This window comes from Rhodnius prolixus, unplaced genomic scaffold (genome assembly GCF_049639745.1).
Source record: "Rhodnius prolixus isolate KJV_2025 unplaced genomic scaffold, Rpr scaffold_1, whole genome shotgun sequence".
NCBI lineage: Eukaryota > Metazoa > Arthropoda > Insecta > Hemiptera > Reduviidae > Rhodnius > Rhodnius prolixus.
In genome coordinates, this window is record NW_027411581.1 from 5,738,161 (window position 1) to 5,758,978 (window position 20,818).

At 29.6% G+C, this 20,818-nt stretch overlaps 2 protein-coding genes across 6 annotated transcripts; one reads left to right on the plus strand and one right to left on the minus strand.

Annotated features, from left to right (window-relative positions):
- The first annotated feature begins 667 nt into the window (after positions 1–667).
- On the plus strand, positions 668–2,532 carry Ercc1 (DNA excision repair protein Ercc1). 2 transcript variants are annotated; one of them, XM_074129402.1, is made up of 6 exons: positions 668–1,007; positions 1,175–1,306; positions 1,434–1,567; positions 1,671–1,868; positions 1,949–2,134; positions 2,210–2,532. In XM_074129402.1, exons 2-6 carry the CDS (start codon positions 1,297–1,299, stop codon positions 2,438–2,440), a joined length of 759 nt encoding a protein of 252 aa, XP_073985503.1. In that variant the 5' UTR covers positions 668–1,007; positions 1,175–1,296; the 3' UTR covers positions 2,441–2,532. The 2 variants fall into 2 exon arrangements, with proteins under 2 accessions (XP_073985503.1, XP_073985433.1); XM_074129332.1 differs by having other exon boundaries at positions 669–1,098.
- Positions 2,533–3,808: 1,276 nt separating this feature from the next.
- Uck (Uridine-cytidine kinase) lies at positions 3,809–20,536 on the minus strand. Of its 4 annotated transcripts, none has more exons than XM_074129028.1 (7): positions 20,290–20,534; positions 19,280–19,439; positions 19,101–19,197; positions 18,677–18,819; positions 17,509–17,606; positions 17,352–17,400; positions 3,809–6,045 (listed from the first exon to the last, which is right to left on the minus strand). In XM_074129028.1, the coding sequence occupies exons 1-7, from the start codon at positions 20,380–20,382 to the stop codon at positions 5,906–5,908; spliced, it is 780 nt and encodes a 259-aa protein (XP_073985129.1). In that variant the 5' UTR covers positions 20,383–20,534; the 3' UTR covers positions 3,809–5,905. The 4 variants fall into 4 exon arrangements, with proteins under 4 accessions (XP_073985129.1, XP_073985185.1, XP_073985260.1 ...); XM_074129084.1 differs by lacking the exon at positions 3,809–6,045 and adding an exon at positions 6,118–13,414 and having other exon boundaries at positions 20,290–20,536; XM_074129159.1 differs by lacking the exon at positions 3,809–6,045 and adding an exon at positions 13,828–13,938.
- Positions 20,537–20,818: the final 282 nt, after the last annotated feature.

A 20,818-nucleotide genomic window follows, 5' to 3' on the forward strand; every position in this document is an offset into this window, starting at 1 on the left:
AACATTTTATATCATAAAATTTTATGACCTTACTGTTGAAATTTTTCTTGATTTGTTGAGTAAATTATTAGAATTTCTCAGGTTAAATATAACATCTTACATCTTAAAGATCAGGAAGAGTTAAAGATAAGATCACGAAGATATAGAATAGGAAATAATGGAGTAAGTATGCAATAATTGTTAACTGCAGTTAGGACTGTAATTGCTAAAATATTTCAACCATTTTGAATACCAAAAACGGATTCATATAATAAAGAGATTCCTTCAAAATGAAAGTGTTCATTTATCTGCCTTGCTCATTGTCACTTTGAAAAGTCAAAGCTATTAGCTATTAAAGTTTCAAAATTCAATGATCAGTAGAGAGAATTCATAATAAATCTTGAAATTTTGTTTACTAATGTATTGAACTGAATCGGAAAAATAACTACGTACTTCCAAGATTAGTTTAGATTGCAAATGGGGTGCCACATCCTCTGCGACCTAAAAGATTTATATTAGCTCCCTGTGTTAGTGTGTACACATAGAATTTGGATGTCTGTCAGTGTTAAATGTAAACGAGTAATATGATAATGAGCTAGTTTTTACTAGTGGTTCGTTAAAACCAATAGAGAAGCGCACATTTACTCTACAGGCTCTCTTGAGTTGGGGAGTCAATAAGTACTGTTTATGTTAGGTCTGGATATTAGTACATATATTGGATGCTGGGACGCCAAGATACGTGAAGAAGTGACTTGACCACTTCCCCCAACAGAAAGCAATGTACATACCCAAATTTTATGGTTAAAACTAATCGATTTTTTTTTGTTTCATACATTACATCCTCGTAAGTACAGCACGGAGAGCAGGTTATGTTATTGCTAATTAAATAACAAGTAGTGCAGTCACTAAAGTCCGCAGTTTTGTTATTTAAACCATGAATTAACAATAACACCAGTCGCAAATCACTCTTGGCTTAGTTGTTATAAAGTAATGAATTTCATCGGTTAGAAATAATTGTAAGCTACCAAGTGAGTAATGTATATCCCGGCGTTCTCTTACGTTCCAGACATAAGTAATAATTATACACCGCTTGTCTGTTATTCATCTTAAACAAATGATGTGCGTGATGGTCGATTTTTTTATTTTGTAGTTTATTTGCCATTCTATTGTCAATTTACTTTCATACTTTGTTTAGATAAGTGTGGTGTAAGAAAACTAATTAAAAATGAAATTCAACTTATGTAGACATGGTTTCTTGAATACAAATAATATTTCCTCATAATTCTGTGTAAAATCAAGAAAGCAGGTACTACAGAAATGACAGAAGGTACTTAAAAATTTTACTACAGTTTATAAGAATTCCTGACTCAGCTAAGAGGTTTACTTCAGTTGTTTAAATAAGTTGTATAGAGGTATTAAGTAATGTTTCTAATTTACCTGAAACAACTTCGTAGGGCCTTCGTCTAAAGTCCTATTACTTGAAGGAAGTGCAGATGATAGTGGTTCATCAAGTGCTTCTACAGAAGGGAATTTAAAAGTAATTGTCAGTGGAAATAAAGGAAATGCTATACTTGTAAATCCTTGCCAAGTAAGATACTTAAATTTTTTAAAAAATATTTTCTTGCTACTTAGATTCTTAGCTTTAATAGGTAATTTTAATATTTCATTTCATTTCTCTGTGCTTGTTTTAGAAAGGAAATCCTTTGTTAAAACATATCTCTAGTGTCCCATGGGAATTCGAAGAGGGCATAGTTCCGGATTATATATTGGGTCGTACAACGTGCGCATTGTTCTTGTCCCTAAGGTATTTTACGCTTAAGCCAGATTATATCAACGATAGATTGAAAAGTTTGGGCAAATTGTACGATTTGCGAGTACTGCTAGTTCAGGTAAAAAGCGTTTTGACCCTCACATCTCTTAGATCTGTTCGTTTAGATTCTTTTAATGCCCTTCTTTTTTTTTTTTATAGGTGGACATGAAAGATCCATACCATGCTCTTAAACACTTAACAAGAATATGCTTACTTACTGACATGACATTAATGTTAGCCTGGAGTCCAGAGGAAGCTGGAAAAATAATAGAAACTTATAAAATATTTGAACACAAACCACCAGATCTAATAATGGAAAAGACTGAATCTGATATTCATAATAAAGTAAGTAATATGAGATCAGACATAACATATTGGATTATAATTCATACATCTAATATTGTTTTCTTACATACTCAGATGGTAGCAGCTTTAACATCCATTCGAGCCGTCAACAAAACTGATGCATCCACTTTATTAGCTAATTTTGGTTCTTTAGAAAAAATGATCAAGGCTTCAACTCACACCTTATCAAACTGCCCTGGACTAGGAATGAGAAAAGCTAAGAATATCAATAAAATTTTACATACACCTTTTCTTAAATCGGAAAAAATGCCTAACCTTGGTATAGCCAAATATTTTAGTAAATAGAATTGAAAAATGCTTAATTTGTTTATATTTGTTAATATTCAATGAGCTAGTTGTTTATTATGTACAGAAATAAATTTTTATACTTTATTGAATGTGACTGTTTTTTGTATACTTTTTCCGTTTATTTATTAACTATAGTATCTGAAAATGAGCAGAATGAATTGTTTTTTAAGTAAAATGTAGGATAGAGGTACTAGATACATACAAACATATCAATTTTACTCACCTTACTTAGTGCCATATATTTTGTAATAACTGCCTAATCTTTGTCTATAAATGAACATAAAACTGGTAAGAATTGGGAAAAAGTAATGAGAACGTACGATCAAGTCAATAATTCTGTTCAATATAACATCAAATAAATCGAATACCATTTTTGAGATAGTACGCAATTCTGTACACAGTCCATGTTTTATCACCAAATGTTCTCTACTACTAAAAAAAAAAAAAAATTATTTCCTCCTTACTAGATGAATTGCATTGATTAATAGAGTTACCTAAATTATGGCAGTACATGATTTAGTTCAAACAAATTATACTACTGGTTTAGCTGGAGTTCAATTACTCTTAATAGAATAATATCCCAACCAATTTCGATACCGTCTTAGCAATATTCTAATAAATATGATAGTCCACAGAGTAAATTACAATTGTAGAATTAAAAAAAAATAATTCTGTAAATTTAAGCCTGTCTACCTTAATATTATTACCTAGTTACGACACCTCATCGGTTGATTGATGGTAAAGTCAATTTTAAAATAGGCATCCTTTTCGGTCTCTAATCTGCTTAGAGATATTTAAATTTTGAAAACACTTTTCTATTTCTTGTTCGATGAAGTAAAACTAATTAATCCTGATTTTACTAATTACTTTCAAAAACTTTTTAACAAGTACTCTACGACAAAATATTTCTTTTTAGTCTCTGTTCCATTACGTGTAATGGACTTGAAAGAGTCCAAATGATCTCATTCTGGAAAAATCTTTGTCATACTCCGTAGACCACAGTCCTGAGAGGTGATTTGTAAGAAAAATTATCAGAGTACCAACAGACAGCGAAAATACCCACCATAACACCATTTTACTTTCTGTGCGGGCTTATTTTGATGCACTTTTCTAACATTGGGCGAAGAAGTAGTAGTATTTTATTTTCTGGCGATCCAAATTTTTTTTTTTTTTAATACATATCTCAAAGGAAACGTATAAAGGTCAATAACCATCAACAGATAATCAACTGAAAAGGATAATGAATAAATGAACAAATCCAAATGTCAGTGATTTTTTTTTGTAATACGTACCATCCAAAAATTTAACTCAGCTAGATTTTATAGCAACAGAATTGCCCTTAAAAAAGCAAAAGAAAACATGAAATAATGTTTCATAATATTTATTAAAAAGTTAAAATACATTGAGAAATAACTTCCCCCCTTTTAACAAAAATTTAAAAAAAAATGCTAAATTTATCAGACTACAGTCAATCCATTTTTTTTTTTTTTTGCTTTCTTCTCGATTAAATTTTTTCCTCGTCATGGGTATAACAACTACTTGTTACGAGTTCAGCACGTGGGTGCGAAAAATGTGTGCAGATCTCGGTTTTATTTCACATCATTTAACAATTTTTTCAATACTATTCCAAATTTCATTAATCAATCATTATATTCAAAGGAAACAAAACGTAATAAACAGAAACCTTGAAGCTCATTATAAACAATGGTAATTGTGGCAAATAACGTATGTTAACATAGGCTGATACTTCAACGAATTGCATTAAACCTTCCTTGTAACATCATCCAATGCAGTTAAAACAATCGCCCACTAGAAGAGACTGATACAATTTAATTAGCTGAGAATATACTGTATATGGTCTATTGAGATAAATATGTTACTGAAAATTATAAGACGTTTCGCTCGCTAGAAAGGACAATAATTGATTTGGGCGACTACGGGCACCTGGAATGAAGAGAACTATAGAAAACCGTGTCCATTGCAATAGATCTTACTCGTAAACGATTTGTTGCTCGCAGTTGCCAGTACAATGCTGTGAAAAGTCAATAGTGTACTTCAAGGAAATAAAAAATCATCGATATAAAAAGAGAATCCCAGGAAGATTCAACTTTATACATCTACAGGATCCTGAGATAGAAATTTATCGATTAAAAGATTAGTATCGTATTTTCAGTGACTCATCCAGGTGGCCAGCAATGCTCACTTATCCTGAGAAGCGGGTTCTGAGAAGGCGGCTGAAACTGCCCGGAGTAATTCCGACAAAAACAAAAAATAGTGTCTAATTGTACCGAAATCAGTATTCAACTACTATGATAGAATTGATTAAAGGCTGAGGAAGGGGATCCACTACATATCTCGGTTATTTTACGGACTGGCAAGAATCCAATCTAATCTCAACAATAAACTTTCACGTAAAGTTTTTGCATAGATTAACACCATGCATTTCGGTCAGTCTTTCTTTTGTTGTTGTTCTCTGTGGAAAAAGATTCGTCACGAAGAGAACCTGCAGAGATTTACAGTGCAAAAGAAGGAGAAATCTTTCCTTTTGCTTTAAGACCAGGGATTCTGTAACAGGGCTTTGAATTAAATTACCCATAGTCCCACCCTGGGATGTTTTGATATGGTACAGACAAAAGGCCAGATAAAGTTCAGGCAACTTCGTAGGGCGTGCTTGCTTTACCCAGCAGAGGCTAAAGGGATGGATTTACAGCCTATTGACTTTATGTAACCTACTTCTACAGTCAAAAAGCAACCAGGGCGTGATGACTTCTCGGTACAGCTATAGGGAGGATCTGGGCTTGGATATCCTGGGAGATTTTTTTCAGATCAGAGAGTTGTAGTTACTCTCGCTGAGCAATCCATAATCACTTTCTTTTATTCAATATCGCCGGCTAATCTACCATCTTAATACTACAAAGAACATGCAGTGTGTGATAAATTGATACACAAAGAATCGGAAAGTATAATTACAAGGAAGTAAAGTAAAAACTATCGAGTGGTAATATTGAAAGGGTGGCATAAAAGGAATTTTGTAAATTTAATAAAATTGTGTTAATAATTTCTAAAAACAAATTTTTTAGATAGCTAACTATAATAGCTACTTTTTTCTTTTTTTTTTTATAGAAACACAATAAGCATACTTATTTTTTTTGTCGTAAATACAATTACTTGAAGAATTGCAGGAATGTTTACTAAAAAAAAATCCTACCCTTGGTAAACATCAATTTTTCTAGCTTTAGTCTCTTTGTTTAATTTTTAAATCAAGTCTACTAAAATAAATTTTTTAAAATTTTTTTCTGATGATTTAACAAAAAAAATAAAGGTAACTACTTTTGGATGACTAGGATTCTTGCTAATTATTTTTTAGCTGCAGCTAATACTGTATACATAAAATTCGCCTGAATTTGTTTGTGATTAAAAAAAAAAAAAAATAAAATGAACCCATTTAAGAGTTAATAATAATTAATGTAACCTAAGTGGTGCATCTCCTAAGCCTGGATGATGTCGTCTATGTGTTGGAGATTTAGTTTTAGACATGGCTTCAGATTCGGCTCTGTTATTCAGGAAATCACGTATATGTTGCACAATCAAATCTATTGCAACTGCAAAAAAAAAAAAAGAAAAAAGAAAAAAAACTTTATGTATAATGTATGATTTAAAAAATAATGAAAAAATTATTTTCTGCAATTCAAACATTTTTTCCCTTTATTCTATACTAATACAAACATACATTTTTATTTTTTATTTTATTTACTTATTGGTATTAAAAGTGTAAATATATGTATATTAATAAATGCAAACAAAAAAAATATATTTAGATTCTTATTTTAAAAACGTTAAAGATTTAGAATTTTATTTTTCTGTTCTACCTCAAAAAAATAATCTTACTAAAATTGTTTTTGATCTTCTCGCATTTTATTTGTAACTTAGTGAAAAAAAAAAATTACATTCTATTAAAAACAAAATGAAACAAAAATTATACATATATTGAAGAATTATAACTAATTATCTTCCCCTGATACAAAAAATTACATAATTTAATAAAAATAGAAAAAAAATTCAACACCACCACATAAATTTAAAAAGAGAAATCTACAAAACGATACAAACTTTGTTAATAAACATAAAATTAAGAAAGGAATCACTTTTTTGGAAAGTTTAAAAAAAAAAAACACAAACACTGATAAAATATTACTTAAGTTAAGAAATGAATTTCTTAGATTTAGAAAAATGTTCAATAACTATATCTTAACTATATATATTACGACTTCAAAAAAAATATGAATACTTCAAAACAAAGGTAACTCATAATTTAAGTGAGCAGCTAAAACATATTATTTTATAGGCGTTTCTTATAAAATTAAAAAATAATAATTAGTAAATTTTTTTTTTAAAGACAAGTTATTTTTTTTAAATTATGCATTTGAAAGCACTTTTAAATTTAGAACATTAAACATTTAGTAATTACCATTTTAAAAAGATAAATGATGAAGAACTATAAATTTACCTTTGTCTGAATAGAAAATGTAAAAGAATTAGAAAAAAGATTATTAGGAAGATTTAAAAACCATACTATAGAAACAAAATAAAGCGTATACACTCAAATGAGGCTGATTATTTGGGGCATATTCTTAAATAATTATATTTAAATAAAAGTATGTAGTGATAGCATTTAGGAAGGACTTAACACATTAAGCATTCATTTTGTTAAAAAAAAAAACTAACGTTATTATGCGCATAAGTGTTCTAAGCAATAGGTTTTCTCAAATAATGCTCTGATTTTAAAATATTTTATCTTTTTTGAAAAAAAAAAAAAAAAAAATTGTGCAAAAGTCTTTATTCGCTCAAACTTTCTGTGGATCTGCGTTCCTTTACACCAGAAAAATCTTTTGGGAATACTTACACATCTTTCTCTTATAATTATTTTCAATGTTTTGACTCGTAAGTATTCTTTAAATTCTGAATAGTAATATCTATTTTTTTCATGCGGCTTTACGTGCAACTACCTAATTGGATGTCCTGGAAGGAGACGACTAGTAAACAAACTACTAAATTAATCATTAATTAAAATCTAAGGCCTAGACTGGGAATCCATACTAGTAACACAATATATCTTACGATTAGCTGCGTGCCTAAGCTTAATCCGCTCAGCTATCAGAATATTATTCTGAATTATTAAGAGTAATTATTACAGAAGAATATCTCGGAATATTTGGACCCAAATCAATTCCGCCCCACAATATGAAACTTTTTAAAATCGTACGTTATACTGAAATATAAACTTTCAAAGAAATCTACCAAAACAAAGGTTTAAAGAAAAGCCTAGGAACCATTTCCAAGAAAATGAACTATCCAATGAATAAAGAGAGGTAGAAGATTTTTCTTTAAACTCGATTTTAACAATAAATTTAATCCTCCTTAATAGAAGACAATAGATGGAACCGTACCTTACAGAATTTTGGCACTTTAGAGAGAGAATTTATTCACCTTTTCTCTCTTTGCCTCTCTTTCTCGGAAGAGCCATTTCCTGCACAAAATCCATTTTCTCTATCTGCAGGAAAAATAATGGAGGAAGTTTAAAAACTCTCATTAGTTTTTTCTCAACCGCCATTAGACCATCAATGAATGATCCCTTTGGTAGTAAAAGCTTTCGCCAATTCATGATTTAATTAACATGATTCATTATTTTGTTCCTAAATTCTGTATGGAAGTATGGAATGAGGGAAAATTCAGTAACGATACTTCTCCACACGGTGGAAACGTTATGCGGAACTCAATCCACAGAAAAAAAGGAAATAAGGTCGACCTGCAACAAAAGATAGTAAGTTTTCAATGTAACGCTGTAAAAAAAAAAAAATCAGAGTAATCATTTGTGAACATTCTTAAAAAGTGATATGCTTTTTTTAGTAAATAGAAAAGTGAAGCAACACTTACTTGAATCTTAATGTGGTAACATAAATTGTAGTGTTTAATAGTACGTTTACTTTACGTGATAGAAAAGGAATGAATAACATTGTAAATGGCGCTAATGACCAAGGCAAAAAACAAAAAAATTGCGAATTCACATTATAATAATTGTAGATAAAAAATAAATCAATCACTAATTAATCCGATGAATTATCATTAAAAAAAAAAAAAAAAAATGGAATAGTATCAAAGATTGAGTTTTTCATTTATTGACCAATCAAAATAGCTCTACAATGGAAAACTTGCGCAAATATCACTTATTTAGTTTTTGAAAATTTTCCGTAACAGAAATAAGCCCACCTGATGTGAAGCAAACATTTATTTATTTAAATCAGACCAAAAAAAACCTAGTAAAATCTCAGTCTTCTTAAATTTTTTTTTAATGACTAGACATCGAATTTTAATGTGCATTACTAAAACATTTCCTTCCTAAGAAGAATGGACGACTTAAGAGTACTGGAAACTGACTGGGTGGCCAGCCATAGAACAAATTAGGAATGAGGTCAGTCAGCCTTAAGCTTTTGAATTCATGATGAAAAAGTCCTAGAAAAGGTGTATCACCACCATGCCTGTTTTCAAAATAGTATAATCAATTAATTCGGGAGAGAAAACTCTTAATGGAATGTTCGGGGAATCCGGGAGTTCTACGTAGACGGAGTTGCGCGGTACATGGGATTTATCGGAAGTTGAAATGTTGAGGACATCAATCAGATTCATCCCCAATTAAGCTTGCCGTTTTCGCAGAGAGGAATGTCCTAATTAAGAAGTATTTTCAAAATACAAAAACAAGGCATGCTTAGTGAGTAGTCAGCAAGAAAGGTCCGCCTGTTAATGGCAAGGCGACCACAATGCGAGAAAATTGGGAAATAATAATAATAATAATATAGCAAGGAATGCAATCAGTAACAGAAGAGTGAAGGACTGTTACATCTAAGATATGGTACGATAACTCGAAAGTACCCTGCATTGTAAGGCTTTAATTCCGAGTTAAATAAATTCACTTTATCGAAAGTTCGATCTTACTTCAAAGTAATAAAGAATCGAATTTTAGTGCAAACAAATTCGATCCGATGTCTAGTTACACAAGGAGCTAGAAATAATATTTTTTATTTTATTCTTGTTTAACTTGTCATTTTAATGAATTAACGATAAAGTCTTGTAATATGTTGAGCAACATTCAGCCATAACATAATAATAATAATGAACTAAAATAGTTATATTTCAAACAATGGCTAGTTAATTGTGAAAAACAATTTGTAAATAATTCTTTTTTATGTTAAAAATATGACTCACTGATAAAACCTGATTTAATATAGCACGCACATTGACTTTTTTTTTTTGTAAAACTTCGTATGATATTTTCCGCCTAAATAAATGAATAAGGCTATGTAATTAATAAAAGATGGCACAATGTTAAGAGAGGAACCAACGTACGAGGATTAGGATGGGCAGAGTCCAGGAAGCTGTTGATAGATAGAGAGGCAGATAGTGTTCTTTCTACTCAAATCTCTACACCGCAAGGTAGATGAAGTGGAGGACTAAGTAAGTAAGAAATTAATACAGATTAAGCCGAACTTCTTTTTTTAACTTAATCGTAACTTAGTAAACAGAAAATGTATATACGTACATTAATACAAAATTATTAAAGAACAGAATCGCAATTATTAAATTTATAAGTCCGACTAAGCATGAAATTTTATTTTGTTGATGGCAACTAGATACGAGTTTTTTTCATGACAGAATCTAGAATGTAGTTATTTAGATGTTATAAAAACATACCCTAAGATTAAACATAAAAAATAATTAATTTACAATTGAAGTAGCTCTTCATTTAAAATTCAAAAATTAAGTAGATTCAACAGTCAGGAAATAATTATTTTAACTTTCTGGAAAGTAGAAGTAAATAGGCAGTGATTTTAGTCTACAGCATTAGAAAAGCAATAAGATATAGACAACATTGGCGAGAATTATTCGAATATAATTACACCTTTTTATCTTTCTCATGAATTTTTTCTGTTTGGATAAAGAACAATCAATCATCTATAGCGAGAAGGGAGTTAGCCACTTCACGCCATCCACAAGAAAAAGTGAAACCGGATGTAACCCCAAGTAAGCATTCGGCAAAACGTGAATGGGCCGAAAGGAAATAGTTGGCAGGGCTGGGAGAGGACCATGAACATCACTTTTGGCGGAACTCCTTGCGGCGGATGTTTTTTTAAACAGCGATTTACGTTTCAGTATCAGAGGTAAATCAGAGGTAAATCTATTTGATTGTCTCCCACAATTTAAAGCAGAGCAAACATGAAAATGTTGGTAAATACAGAAAATTCAGGTGGACTTTTAGTGACTTAGCCAATGCTTTAGTTCTAAAATTGTTTAAGGAATTAGATTGTCCAAGGGAAGTCCAAGGTCGCGCTAGTTGCTAAACAGAAACTGTTTAATAACCAGGAAGAAGCAAGCCATTACAGAAATAATCTCTGTGATTTACGGAAGTGTAAAGAAACGGAGTTAGAATAATTGTTCTAAAAGACATCTGATCATAGAAATATTTCAATCTTATAATATGGAATAAATTAATAATAACACCAAATAATTTGTAACACTGTCAGTACTGATTCAAAATTAGATCAAATATCATTGACATGAATAAACATTTACCACTTAAATATTATTATTTTTAATAATAATATTAATGTAATTGATTAATCTTATTAAATAATAAAGCAAATATTGTTATTTGTAGATAAAAAAGATTAGTTTTCTTTTCTTTTGTTTTAAACTAATCGTCTACACATAACTAGTTAAAGCTGTTGGGCAAATATTTTTTTAATGAATAAAAATTAAAACTTTTTGAAAACCATTTGGAATCATAAGAAAATGTCTGTAATTAAAAATTAAGTTTTTTTTTATAACTTATTTTTGCCATTATTTTTGATAATTAAATACTTCCGGAAGCACGGTTTATATTTTAAAAGATTTACTTTTGAACTAAAAAAAAGTCAAGAATTTAAGAAAAAGAAGTTAGAAATCAAAAATCATAAAAACCAACTTAACATAAATTTAAAACAAATAGAAATTGGTCACGAAAAATTCATCAACTAAAACATCCTTCTATCCTACTTCACTAATTGGTTCAGAATATAAATCAGATCGATGAAAAATTTAAAACTAAGCACCAAATTTTGAAATAATTTTTTCTTTTTTACTATCATCATAATTATAGTAATATTTCCTTAGAATTAATAATTCCCAACACCAATATATTCTTTAAAAATATCTGATCACGTTCAAATTCAGTTAAATCTTAAGACGAAAAAGATTAACAAATAATACTGATATAAATTCATTATACTCAAATGAAAATTTGAGCATATTATAATATATAATTTTGAATTTATTTACGAAAGTTTTGAGAACATGTTTATAGGGAACAAATACTGTCGAAGAGCAAAAATGGTGATGATGTTCGCAGCTTTAATAATTCATAAAAATATTTGTGACATAAAAAAAGAAAAATGTATTATCAAATTGAAAAAATATATTATGAGGTTATTAATAAGGGCTTCTTTGAAAAAAAGAAAAGAAAAAAAGAAGCTAAATGTTGTACAATAATTATTCACTAAAAGTAGTTTTCCTTTACTGTGCTAAAGGCCAAACACTAAAGTATTGCCCCCTTATAATATTGAAATCATTTCGTAGTTTGGCAACTTAATCTAAACAAAAATCCATAATATCAATGAAATCCTATCAGGAGGAATAAAATATTTCTTAGAAATTTCAGCATTACAACGGATGTTCCTAAGTAATTAATAAAAAAAATAAAATTAAGAAAAACTATTACTTCTGTAACTTTTATCACCCTGATACTATGCAATGCGCTTGCATAGAGGAGATATACGATAAACGTTTACATGGAGTCTAACTTCTGGTAAATCGAAAGCAGCTAGATATTCGTCTCATTTCTTCCCTTATTTCCCAGGCGAAGTTACAAAAGAAGTAACAAGATCTAGTTTTCGGGAGTAGATTCCTTAATATAGAATACCTGCTAAGTTAGGGACGATGGAAGTAGAAGAAGTTCATGGGCGATCCCTCTGAATATGACGCAGAGGCAAAGACCCGGGGAAGCTGCTCCATAGGATCCCCTATCTTTACTTGCAAACTTTTGAGTAACATAAAAGCTTTTAGCGTGAAAGGTAATTACTCATGCGGTGTAAAAGTCTTTCCTAGTCTTTATTGACCAATGCTACTGGGCATACTTATAGTAACTGGCTACAGACTAATGCTGAATCATTCTGCCGTAAGATAGTAAAAATCTCTCCTGCTGGTCAGCAGGAAAAGAAAAAGGGTGCTTGTGAGGTCAGAAAAAAAGAAGAAGTTTTTCTTACTAGACCCAAAAATCGGCTCGATAAGCATGTTTTATGGCTGCAGAGCCTGGGAAGTTAAGACCAACCATCTTTTAATCCCTATCCATTAATCTAGAGGCTGTTTTTGGTCAGCTCCTGTGTTTTTACTGGCCAAAACAAAACAAACAAAAAATCATACATTTCACATTGAGGGCATTACTTCGTCTTTTTGATCCTTTACAAAAATTCAAGAAACAAAAACTTCAAAATTAAATCAAATCTAAAAAAGAAAGTTTTTAAACAAAAAAAAAAGACAAAAGATTTTTTTTTTTAAATACAATGTTTAAAAATTATTAGAATGATATATAACATGTATACATAAAAACCTTTATATATTACATGAATATATATCACACATTTATATACGTATATTTATGTAATTAAATCTAAAATTTAAAGAAATATAATATAGACTCTTTCACTCTTTTTTTTTTAGCTGTAGTTTTTAAAATTAATAATTATTTTACGTGTCAGCGGCTCAACGTGTCTGAGCATGAACTCAGACGTCGACGGTTCATCCATGATGGTGTATTCAAAGAGTCAGAGTGCTGTGGACCATGTAGTATGTCCCAGATGTGTTGTACTATCAAATCTATTGCAACTGCAATACAAATTGACTTAAATTAGATGGTAGTATAATTTTTTTTTTTTTTTATTAAGAATTTGGATGAATTTATTTTATTCTTATGATCGAACTGAATTTTTTTTTTTAAAGAAAATAAATGTATTTTACTAAACAAACCTTTCCAACGCTACTTAAAAATCAGTTATCATTTTACAAAAATTGTCTTAAACGTTCTTAAATTCTTCAAACGTTAACAGTTATAAATGCAAACTTGACAGTCTTCCACAACACTATTTTATTTTTATTTTTTTGTTTAGTGACCCAGAGCTATCTCTCGCTACGGATAAGACTGCCCGATCACTGGTCTTTCATCTACAGTCTCTAAAGAATACAAAAAAAAAAAAAAAAAAATCAGGAGGTGACACACCTGAATTTGAACCATCGGCTTGTTAGTCCACTGCGCAACTAAACTAATCCTTTCCCTAGCAACAGCTGATATAATTAATTTTGTAAGCACTTAATTATTCGGCTTAGCAGAATTTTATGTCATAAATTAAAACCTAGTGTCCAAAAAAATAAATAAAATAAAAAGATGAATAAAAAAAATAATCACATATAACATTTTCTTAAAACCAATTATGAAAAATCTACTTACTTATTTTTACAGTAAAAACTCGGAATGTCAAAACAAATTTAGTTTTTTTTTAGGATTAAATGCACTGAGCACATTTAAGTTCTAAAGAAAACTTTGGGAGTACACCTTCCAAAATAGAAAAATTTATAATTAAACTAATTCTAAACAGAAGAAGATTAAAGGCCTTATTACTTAAATTACAAGTTGTATACCTGTAGTTTTCTTGTTGATCCTACTCTTGTAACTAGTTTAGCGCTGATACAATAAATAAATAAAAAATTCAGTGTAAATAAATTTATTGTTGATACCGATTCAAAATATACAATTTAAACTTACTGCGGTTTTCATTTATAAGTTATACTGCTCTCACACTAACTCTATCACATACACACACCTACAAACTAATTTGTATTTTCCGCACTCGGAAGACCTCAAAACCGGAGAAATTTCCGGAGAACATTTAAAATCGAAAATCGGCATGATAACTTCTTTTACACGCAGAAGGAAAAAAGTAAAAACTTTACTATTAACTTAAATGACAAAAACAACTTCCTAATTAATTTAATCTTTGCAAATTCTATTTTGGTCAGATTCTAAAGGTAGCTAGGATAAACTTTTTTTTTTTTCAAAACGTTAAAAATGAAACGAGATTTTTGTTAAAAATTCTATTAATTATTGTGCCAGCGATTTATTCTTAGGCTTGAGGTGTTACCTATATTGCGTCATCAAAATATCATTTAATGTGGAGGATGTGCACGGATAGAACTAAAAATCATGGATTATCATCAATCAAGAAGTTCTAGTTGGACCAGAAATTGTCTGCCATTTTAGGATCCTAGTTGCAGCTTTTGTTGCCTAATATTATGGTAAATCTCCAACACATAATTTTATTAGAAGAATATGATTTGTTTTTAAAAGATATTTATTAACATTTCTGGATGGATTGTTCATTAAAGAAATCACAAATAAGCGCCCCTCTTAAAGCTACAAAGATCCTAGGAAAAACAAATACGGTTTATTTTCTTGGATAAATTCTGATTATTTATTCATAATATTAGCCGATCATTTAAATGCAGTCTATAGATTTCATAGTATTTAACAACACATCTTTAAAATGAAAAAAAAAAAAAAATATTATAGTTACAATAAAAAATAAAAAAACTTACCTTAATTAAACATTTGGAACATAAATAAACACTCTTCTATAGAAATGATTTTTTTTTTATTATTATTGAAGTAGCTCATATGGGATAAATAAAATAAAAGGCGCCAAATTATCTATTATAACTAAGGGATCGAAGTTGTTTTCTATAATAAGAAAAGTATTCATTGACAATAACTAATGCAAAAATGGTGGTTATGGGGAAAAAATACGATGTAAAAAAACTGAACAGATTTAACATTCTCTCTTAAGCACTCTTATTTATATATAAATAATAAAAATGGGACACAATTATTAATTCAAATAAAGAATGATTAAAAAAATATTATGATTGATACAGAATTTATTGAAGTTCACTACTTATATACAATAAGATATGCTGCTTTGAAGATTTCCCGATACTTGGCTATTGTAAACGATATGAAAATTTCCTCAATTAAAAATAAATAAATAAAAAACAGGACATTGCGTCACTAAAACAAATTTCATTTGTCATGCGTGTTTGTTTGTACGTATTCCATGCATTAGTAATTATCCGCTGAAATTTAGAAAAAACTGCATAAGCGAAGAAAACGAGGCGGAAAAATATTTTTTTTTTTGTGAAATTATAAAAGGCAAAAAGTTGCTAATGCTCAAATCCCATTGAAGTTATTCAACTAATATACAACAGCTAATCTACTTGGCATTTTGATGGCAAGAAATAGCAACCCCATTCATCTGCAATGGGCTAAAAGTAATTGATTAGGATATGAACTCTTGACTCAGCAGCTAATATCTGAAAATTGTTCCTGAAGACTACTTGACTTTTGAGCCAACATGCAACATACAGGGCTCTGGATGGCCTCTCTGGTCAAGATACAATGGCACCCCCCCCCCCCATAACGGTTCTGCTGGAATATAGAGTAGGGAATATACCGACTAAATCGGACTTTAAGATTTTGTGTAGAGCACTTAAGTCTTTTTTAGCAAAACAACAGCCTAATAATAAAAGCGACATCTACAGAGCCTAACAGCCTAACACAATTAACGGAGGCACCAGAGGAGATAGGTGAGAGCAACTTTTTGGACTTAGCGAATCCAAAGCCCATCATGAAACCTCAAGCCCATCATGAAAGACACACACACACACACTCACTAAAAGTTGCATTTTCCACGCTTTATTGAGATTCTATTAATACTGTTACTAATAGGGGCTACAATAGACCTTTTAAGTTGTAATTGATTCTTTTGTCCTTTTTCTAAATCCACTCACCAATTATTTACGAAACGATAAAAATAACATGAATTCTTTCAACCTCCCAAAAACATTATATTTTCTACATACCAACTAAATTGCAAGTAAATATTAAAAACTAATTAGTGCTTCAGAATTAAAAGCAAACTATACCAAATGTATATATAATAATATTTTTTTAAAATAAAGAATCAGTGAATTAGAAATAAATTTTTACAACAAAGCATTTGATTTACTTGATGAAAAGTTGGCATATCTAAATACAAAATCTAAAATAAAATGAACAAGTAACTACGCAATATGCTTAATAAATTTGCTAATCTTGTCCCTCGCCATTTCAGCCAACATAATAAGTGAAAAACTGTAGTCCTACAAGCATTAAATGATGGCCATTTTACCTAATCATGATAAAGTTAAAAGTTCTAAAAATAAAAATCCAACAAATGGCAATAAATGACTAACTTGAGAATCCAAACGTAATAATGCAGTCGGTACATAATTCTATGAATGAAACCAATTTTATCATTTTTAACAAATTAAATTATTATGCCTAATTTTTAATTTATTTAAAGTCAGAGATTGAAGCAGAAAAAGCAAGCATTTTTGTCAAAGTTTGTATGAATGTAGGAAAAGTTTCTTCTTGCTATATTTTAAGTATTCATCAATTATCATTCTTTATTATTATTATTAGTAAAGTATTTTTTCAATTAATATTTTTATAAATTCCATTTCAAATAAACCAATAGTTTGCTTAAAAAAATAAATTATCATAAAGATGCTACAAATAAAATACGAGAAGCCTGCCCAAGAATTATTCAATTTAAACATTTAAAATAAAACAAAGTAGCGGAACAAAAATAAATGTATGTATTTATATTTTATATGATTAAAAAAAAAAAATTATAAATAAATATATATATTTGATACATATTTTATTACATACCATTATTGTCAGCACCACGAGGAATTATTACATCCGCATGCTTCTTTGTCTATATTAGACCAAAAATTCAATTTAGCAGAATATCTTTTTACTAATGTAAACTTAAAAAAAAAAAAGAAAAAGAAAAACTAATAAATTTTAATAATATTATATTTACAGGTAAGCAGAATTCTTCAAAAGCTGGTTTGACATAATTCATATATTGGTTCAGAACTTGCTCCAAATCTCTTCCTCTTTCATTGATATCCCTTGGAACTGAAAGGATTCATTAATAGAATAATTAAGGAAAAATCAAGGGCGACACTCACGCGACCTTCTCTTTCCAAAGTTTAGGTAATAAAAATTGCTTGATTTTACAAAAAAAAAAAATCAATAAAACCAACAAGTTTATTCATAGTAATAAATTTTGTATTAGTAGTGACAGTTTCGCTCAACCGATTTTCTCGAAATTGGAATTTTTCTTATATATTCCTGAATAACCTAATGATAACCTAAAGAAACTTGAGAGGAAAACTAACTCCATCTCTCTCCCAGCTCCTAAATGCTCTTTCATCGCTAGAAGTGCCTATTATTCAATTTTTTTTTTAGAACCAGATAAGGCTACCACCAATTCATTAACTAACAGAAGTAATAAATAAACCTAATAATAGATTAATTCTAAGTTTTTAATGGAATTATTGAAGACGAGTTTATTCATACGTCTTAGCTCTGTTCTTGTCGCAATGCAAAAGACCATTCGCTAAAGCATGTAAGCGTAGAGAAACAGAAAACAAAGAATAAATGACAGCGATATCAAAGAGACATATAGCGATAATGTAATGGCAAAGATTAATTTGTTTTTCCAAAACTTTTGCTCTGCAGTACAAGAAAACTAGAAAATGAAAAACAAACTAAGCCCTAAAGAGAACACTATGTTTATTCAATTAAACAACCATCTAAGTTTTGGAGGAATTTAAAGAATGGTTAGGGAAAACAATCTCCAGCTACAATTATTGCTTAAGTTGCATCAGTTGCATAACTTGTGTGGTCCCCTTTGCTACAAGCAGCAATTCGTTAAACATTTCCTAACGGTCGTACCCCGGGCCAGTCCCAGAGGCCAAGCCAGCTTAACCTGGCTTTATGCCTTGTTTTGTGGATAGGGTAAGAAAATATCTCCACTGAGTGAGGGACCCCAGTAGTTGGATTCAGATCCCTGAGAAGAATGTGTAATTAAGTAGAGGAAACAGTCTCATAACCTGTCTGAATTGCAAGCGATAAAGAATAGTACAGAAATAATTAGGCTAGTAACAAATGTAAATATACAAGTGCAAAATTAATAATTGTACCTCTTCTAGCCAATCTTGTATCAGAGTCAGTATCAACGAACAGTTTCATATGGAAAAGACTGCGAATTTCCGGGAAGTAAAACACAAGAATTCCCTCAAAAAGTACCACATCTGCTGGATATATTGTTTGCAGTATTTCACTTCTGTGAATAAAATTAATTAACCAATGTAAGACAAAAAAAATAAAATAGTAAATTCTAATGATAAATTGATTTCTATGCTTAAAAAGATACATACAAGGGCATATGTCAAATGAATTCATTTATCTTCTAATTTAAAAGTAATGACACAATACATGCAACATAATTTCAATACTACAGCGCTGAAGTAGCAATTTTATTAATAAATAATCAATGCCATCATATATGTTTGATGTAGCATATACCGAACATTATCTTGAATGGATATGAAAGGAATTGCATACTTAGAATTTGTGCGATAGTCGTATGATGGAATAGTCACTTTTTTTCCACCTAAAATATCTTTCAGAGTTTGGTAGATCAATTCCTCATTAAATGCATCTGAAACCATTTAAAAATGTATTTTCTACTTATGGATTGTGATAAAAGCCATGTTTAAATAATAACAGTCAGTAAAGATTACCAGGATGGTCAAAATTATACTGCCCTTTAAGGGCTTTTAACTTTTCAGCAGGTGTAAGCTCTCTATAAAAACAATCTTGGCTAAGAGTAACTACTTTTCTTTCAGCATGATCAACGTCCACTTGACCTAACTTTTCCATGATTCTCGCACATACAGTGGACTGGAAATAATTTGTTTAGATTAAAAATAGAGCTTGAGAAAAGCATAAGCCAAACATAAAAGTTGGCCTTTTTTGCTAAATATATAAAGTATTTGTTTAATAAAAGGTTACTTATTAATCTGTTTTAATCATTCGTTTATATAAACTTACGTGATTAAAATAAAAACTCAACTGGACTTTTTTGATACAAACTTACTCGTTACTGTTTCAATTAGTTGAGAAAAACTTTATTGAAATTTTACGCTTAATAAAGATGTAATTGAACTCCAGCCCCTTCTACAATGAACAATGAAGAACAGGCTTTCTACTTCTTATTAATAACAAGGACTTTTTTTTTGTTTTTTAATACGTCGTTTAAAGTGCATTATTAAAATAGAAAGTTTGCCTTACACCAACAAACCTAAAACTTATTCTTTGCAATAACGTACACTTGACTTACTTACTTAAAAAAGATGAATTCTCGTCATTTTCACGGGCAATAAATAAAAATCTTAGAAATAAGACGCACTAATTCTCAGAAGACCTTAATTAGTATCTCCGAATTTAAATCATTCTTATTATTCATTTTTAACTCTAAACATACAATAAACACCTTCAGAATCATCCCAACTAACTCGAATCAATCACTGTACTCTTTGTCACACTCCAATAATCATTCAAACCCGTAAGAATATAGTTAACCTAAAGACTTTTTACATTTTTATGGCCTTTTAAATTGCACACGTTGATAGAAATGGATGAAAAATGTTTTTTTGAAAAAAAAATTATAGTGGCTAAAAAAAATAATTTTACTGAAAAATACTTTTAAAAAAATTAAAGTTTATAAATTTAATTTAACAAGGAATTTTACCTTTCCACTCGCAGTACCTCCGGAAACACCAATAAGAAATGGTGTTTTTCCTTCTACTGTAGAAAGTTTCCCGTTAAATCGTTGCACAGACATTTTTTATTTTATATTTATTGCATTGTAACAAACACTTAAATTAATTATTAAAACTGCTGCTACAACGTTGCATTTTTAATTTTTCTCACGCAACTTACATAGCCACACCGTTGTCATAAAAATATAACCACTTTCAATTTAGTATTAACCTACTCTCATTGCCATCTTGATCGGTTAATGGTATTTTATATAATTATTTTTTAATTTTTTGGCGCATCATTAGCGCCTACATATTTATTATTTTTAAAGAAGTGATAACAACATATTTTTATTCTTCTTAAATCATACTTAAAGAAATTTATTTGAAAAATTATTGATTGATAAACTTCTTAAAGTTAACAGTACTTTAAAATAAAATAAATCTCATTTCTCTCAGCTGCTTAAAAAGTTTAGTTGTATTAAACTATATTCATTTATAAAAATGCTTAAAACAAGT

What these genes read in the sequence shown, in the direction of transcription:
- Ercc1 (XM_074129402.1), top strand. An exon ending in TACTTGTAAATCCTTGCCAA is followed by an intron (nt 1,568 to 1,670) that starts GTAAGATACTTA and finishes TGCTTGTTTTAG; the next exon opens with AAAGGAAATCCTTTGTTAAA. An exon ending in AATCTGATATTCATAATAAA is followed by an intron (nt 2,135 to 2,209) that starts GTAAGTAATATG and finishes TTACATACTCAG; the next exon opens with ATGGTAGCAGCTTTAACATC.
- Uck (XM_074129028.1), bottom strand. Translation starts at nt 20,382, where the DNA reads ATGTCTGTGCAACGATTTAACGGGAAACTTTCTACAGTAGAAGGAAAA. An exon ending in GTATAATTTTGACCATCCTG is followed by an intron (nt 19,198 to 19,279) that starts GTAATCTTTACT and finishes AAATGGTTTCAG; the next exon opens with ATGCATTTAATGAGGAATTG. An exon ending in TACAAGATTGGCTAGAAGAG is followed by an intron (nt 17,607 to 18,676) that starts GTACAATTATTA and finishes GAATCCTTTCAG; the next exon opens with TTCCAAGGGATATCAATGAA.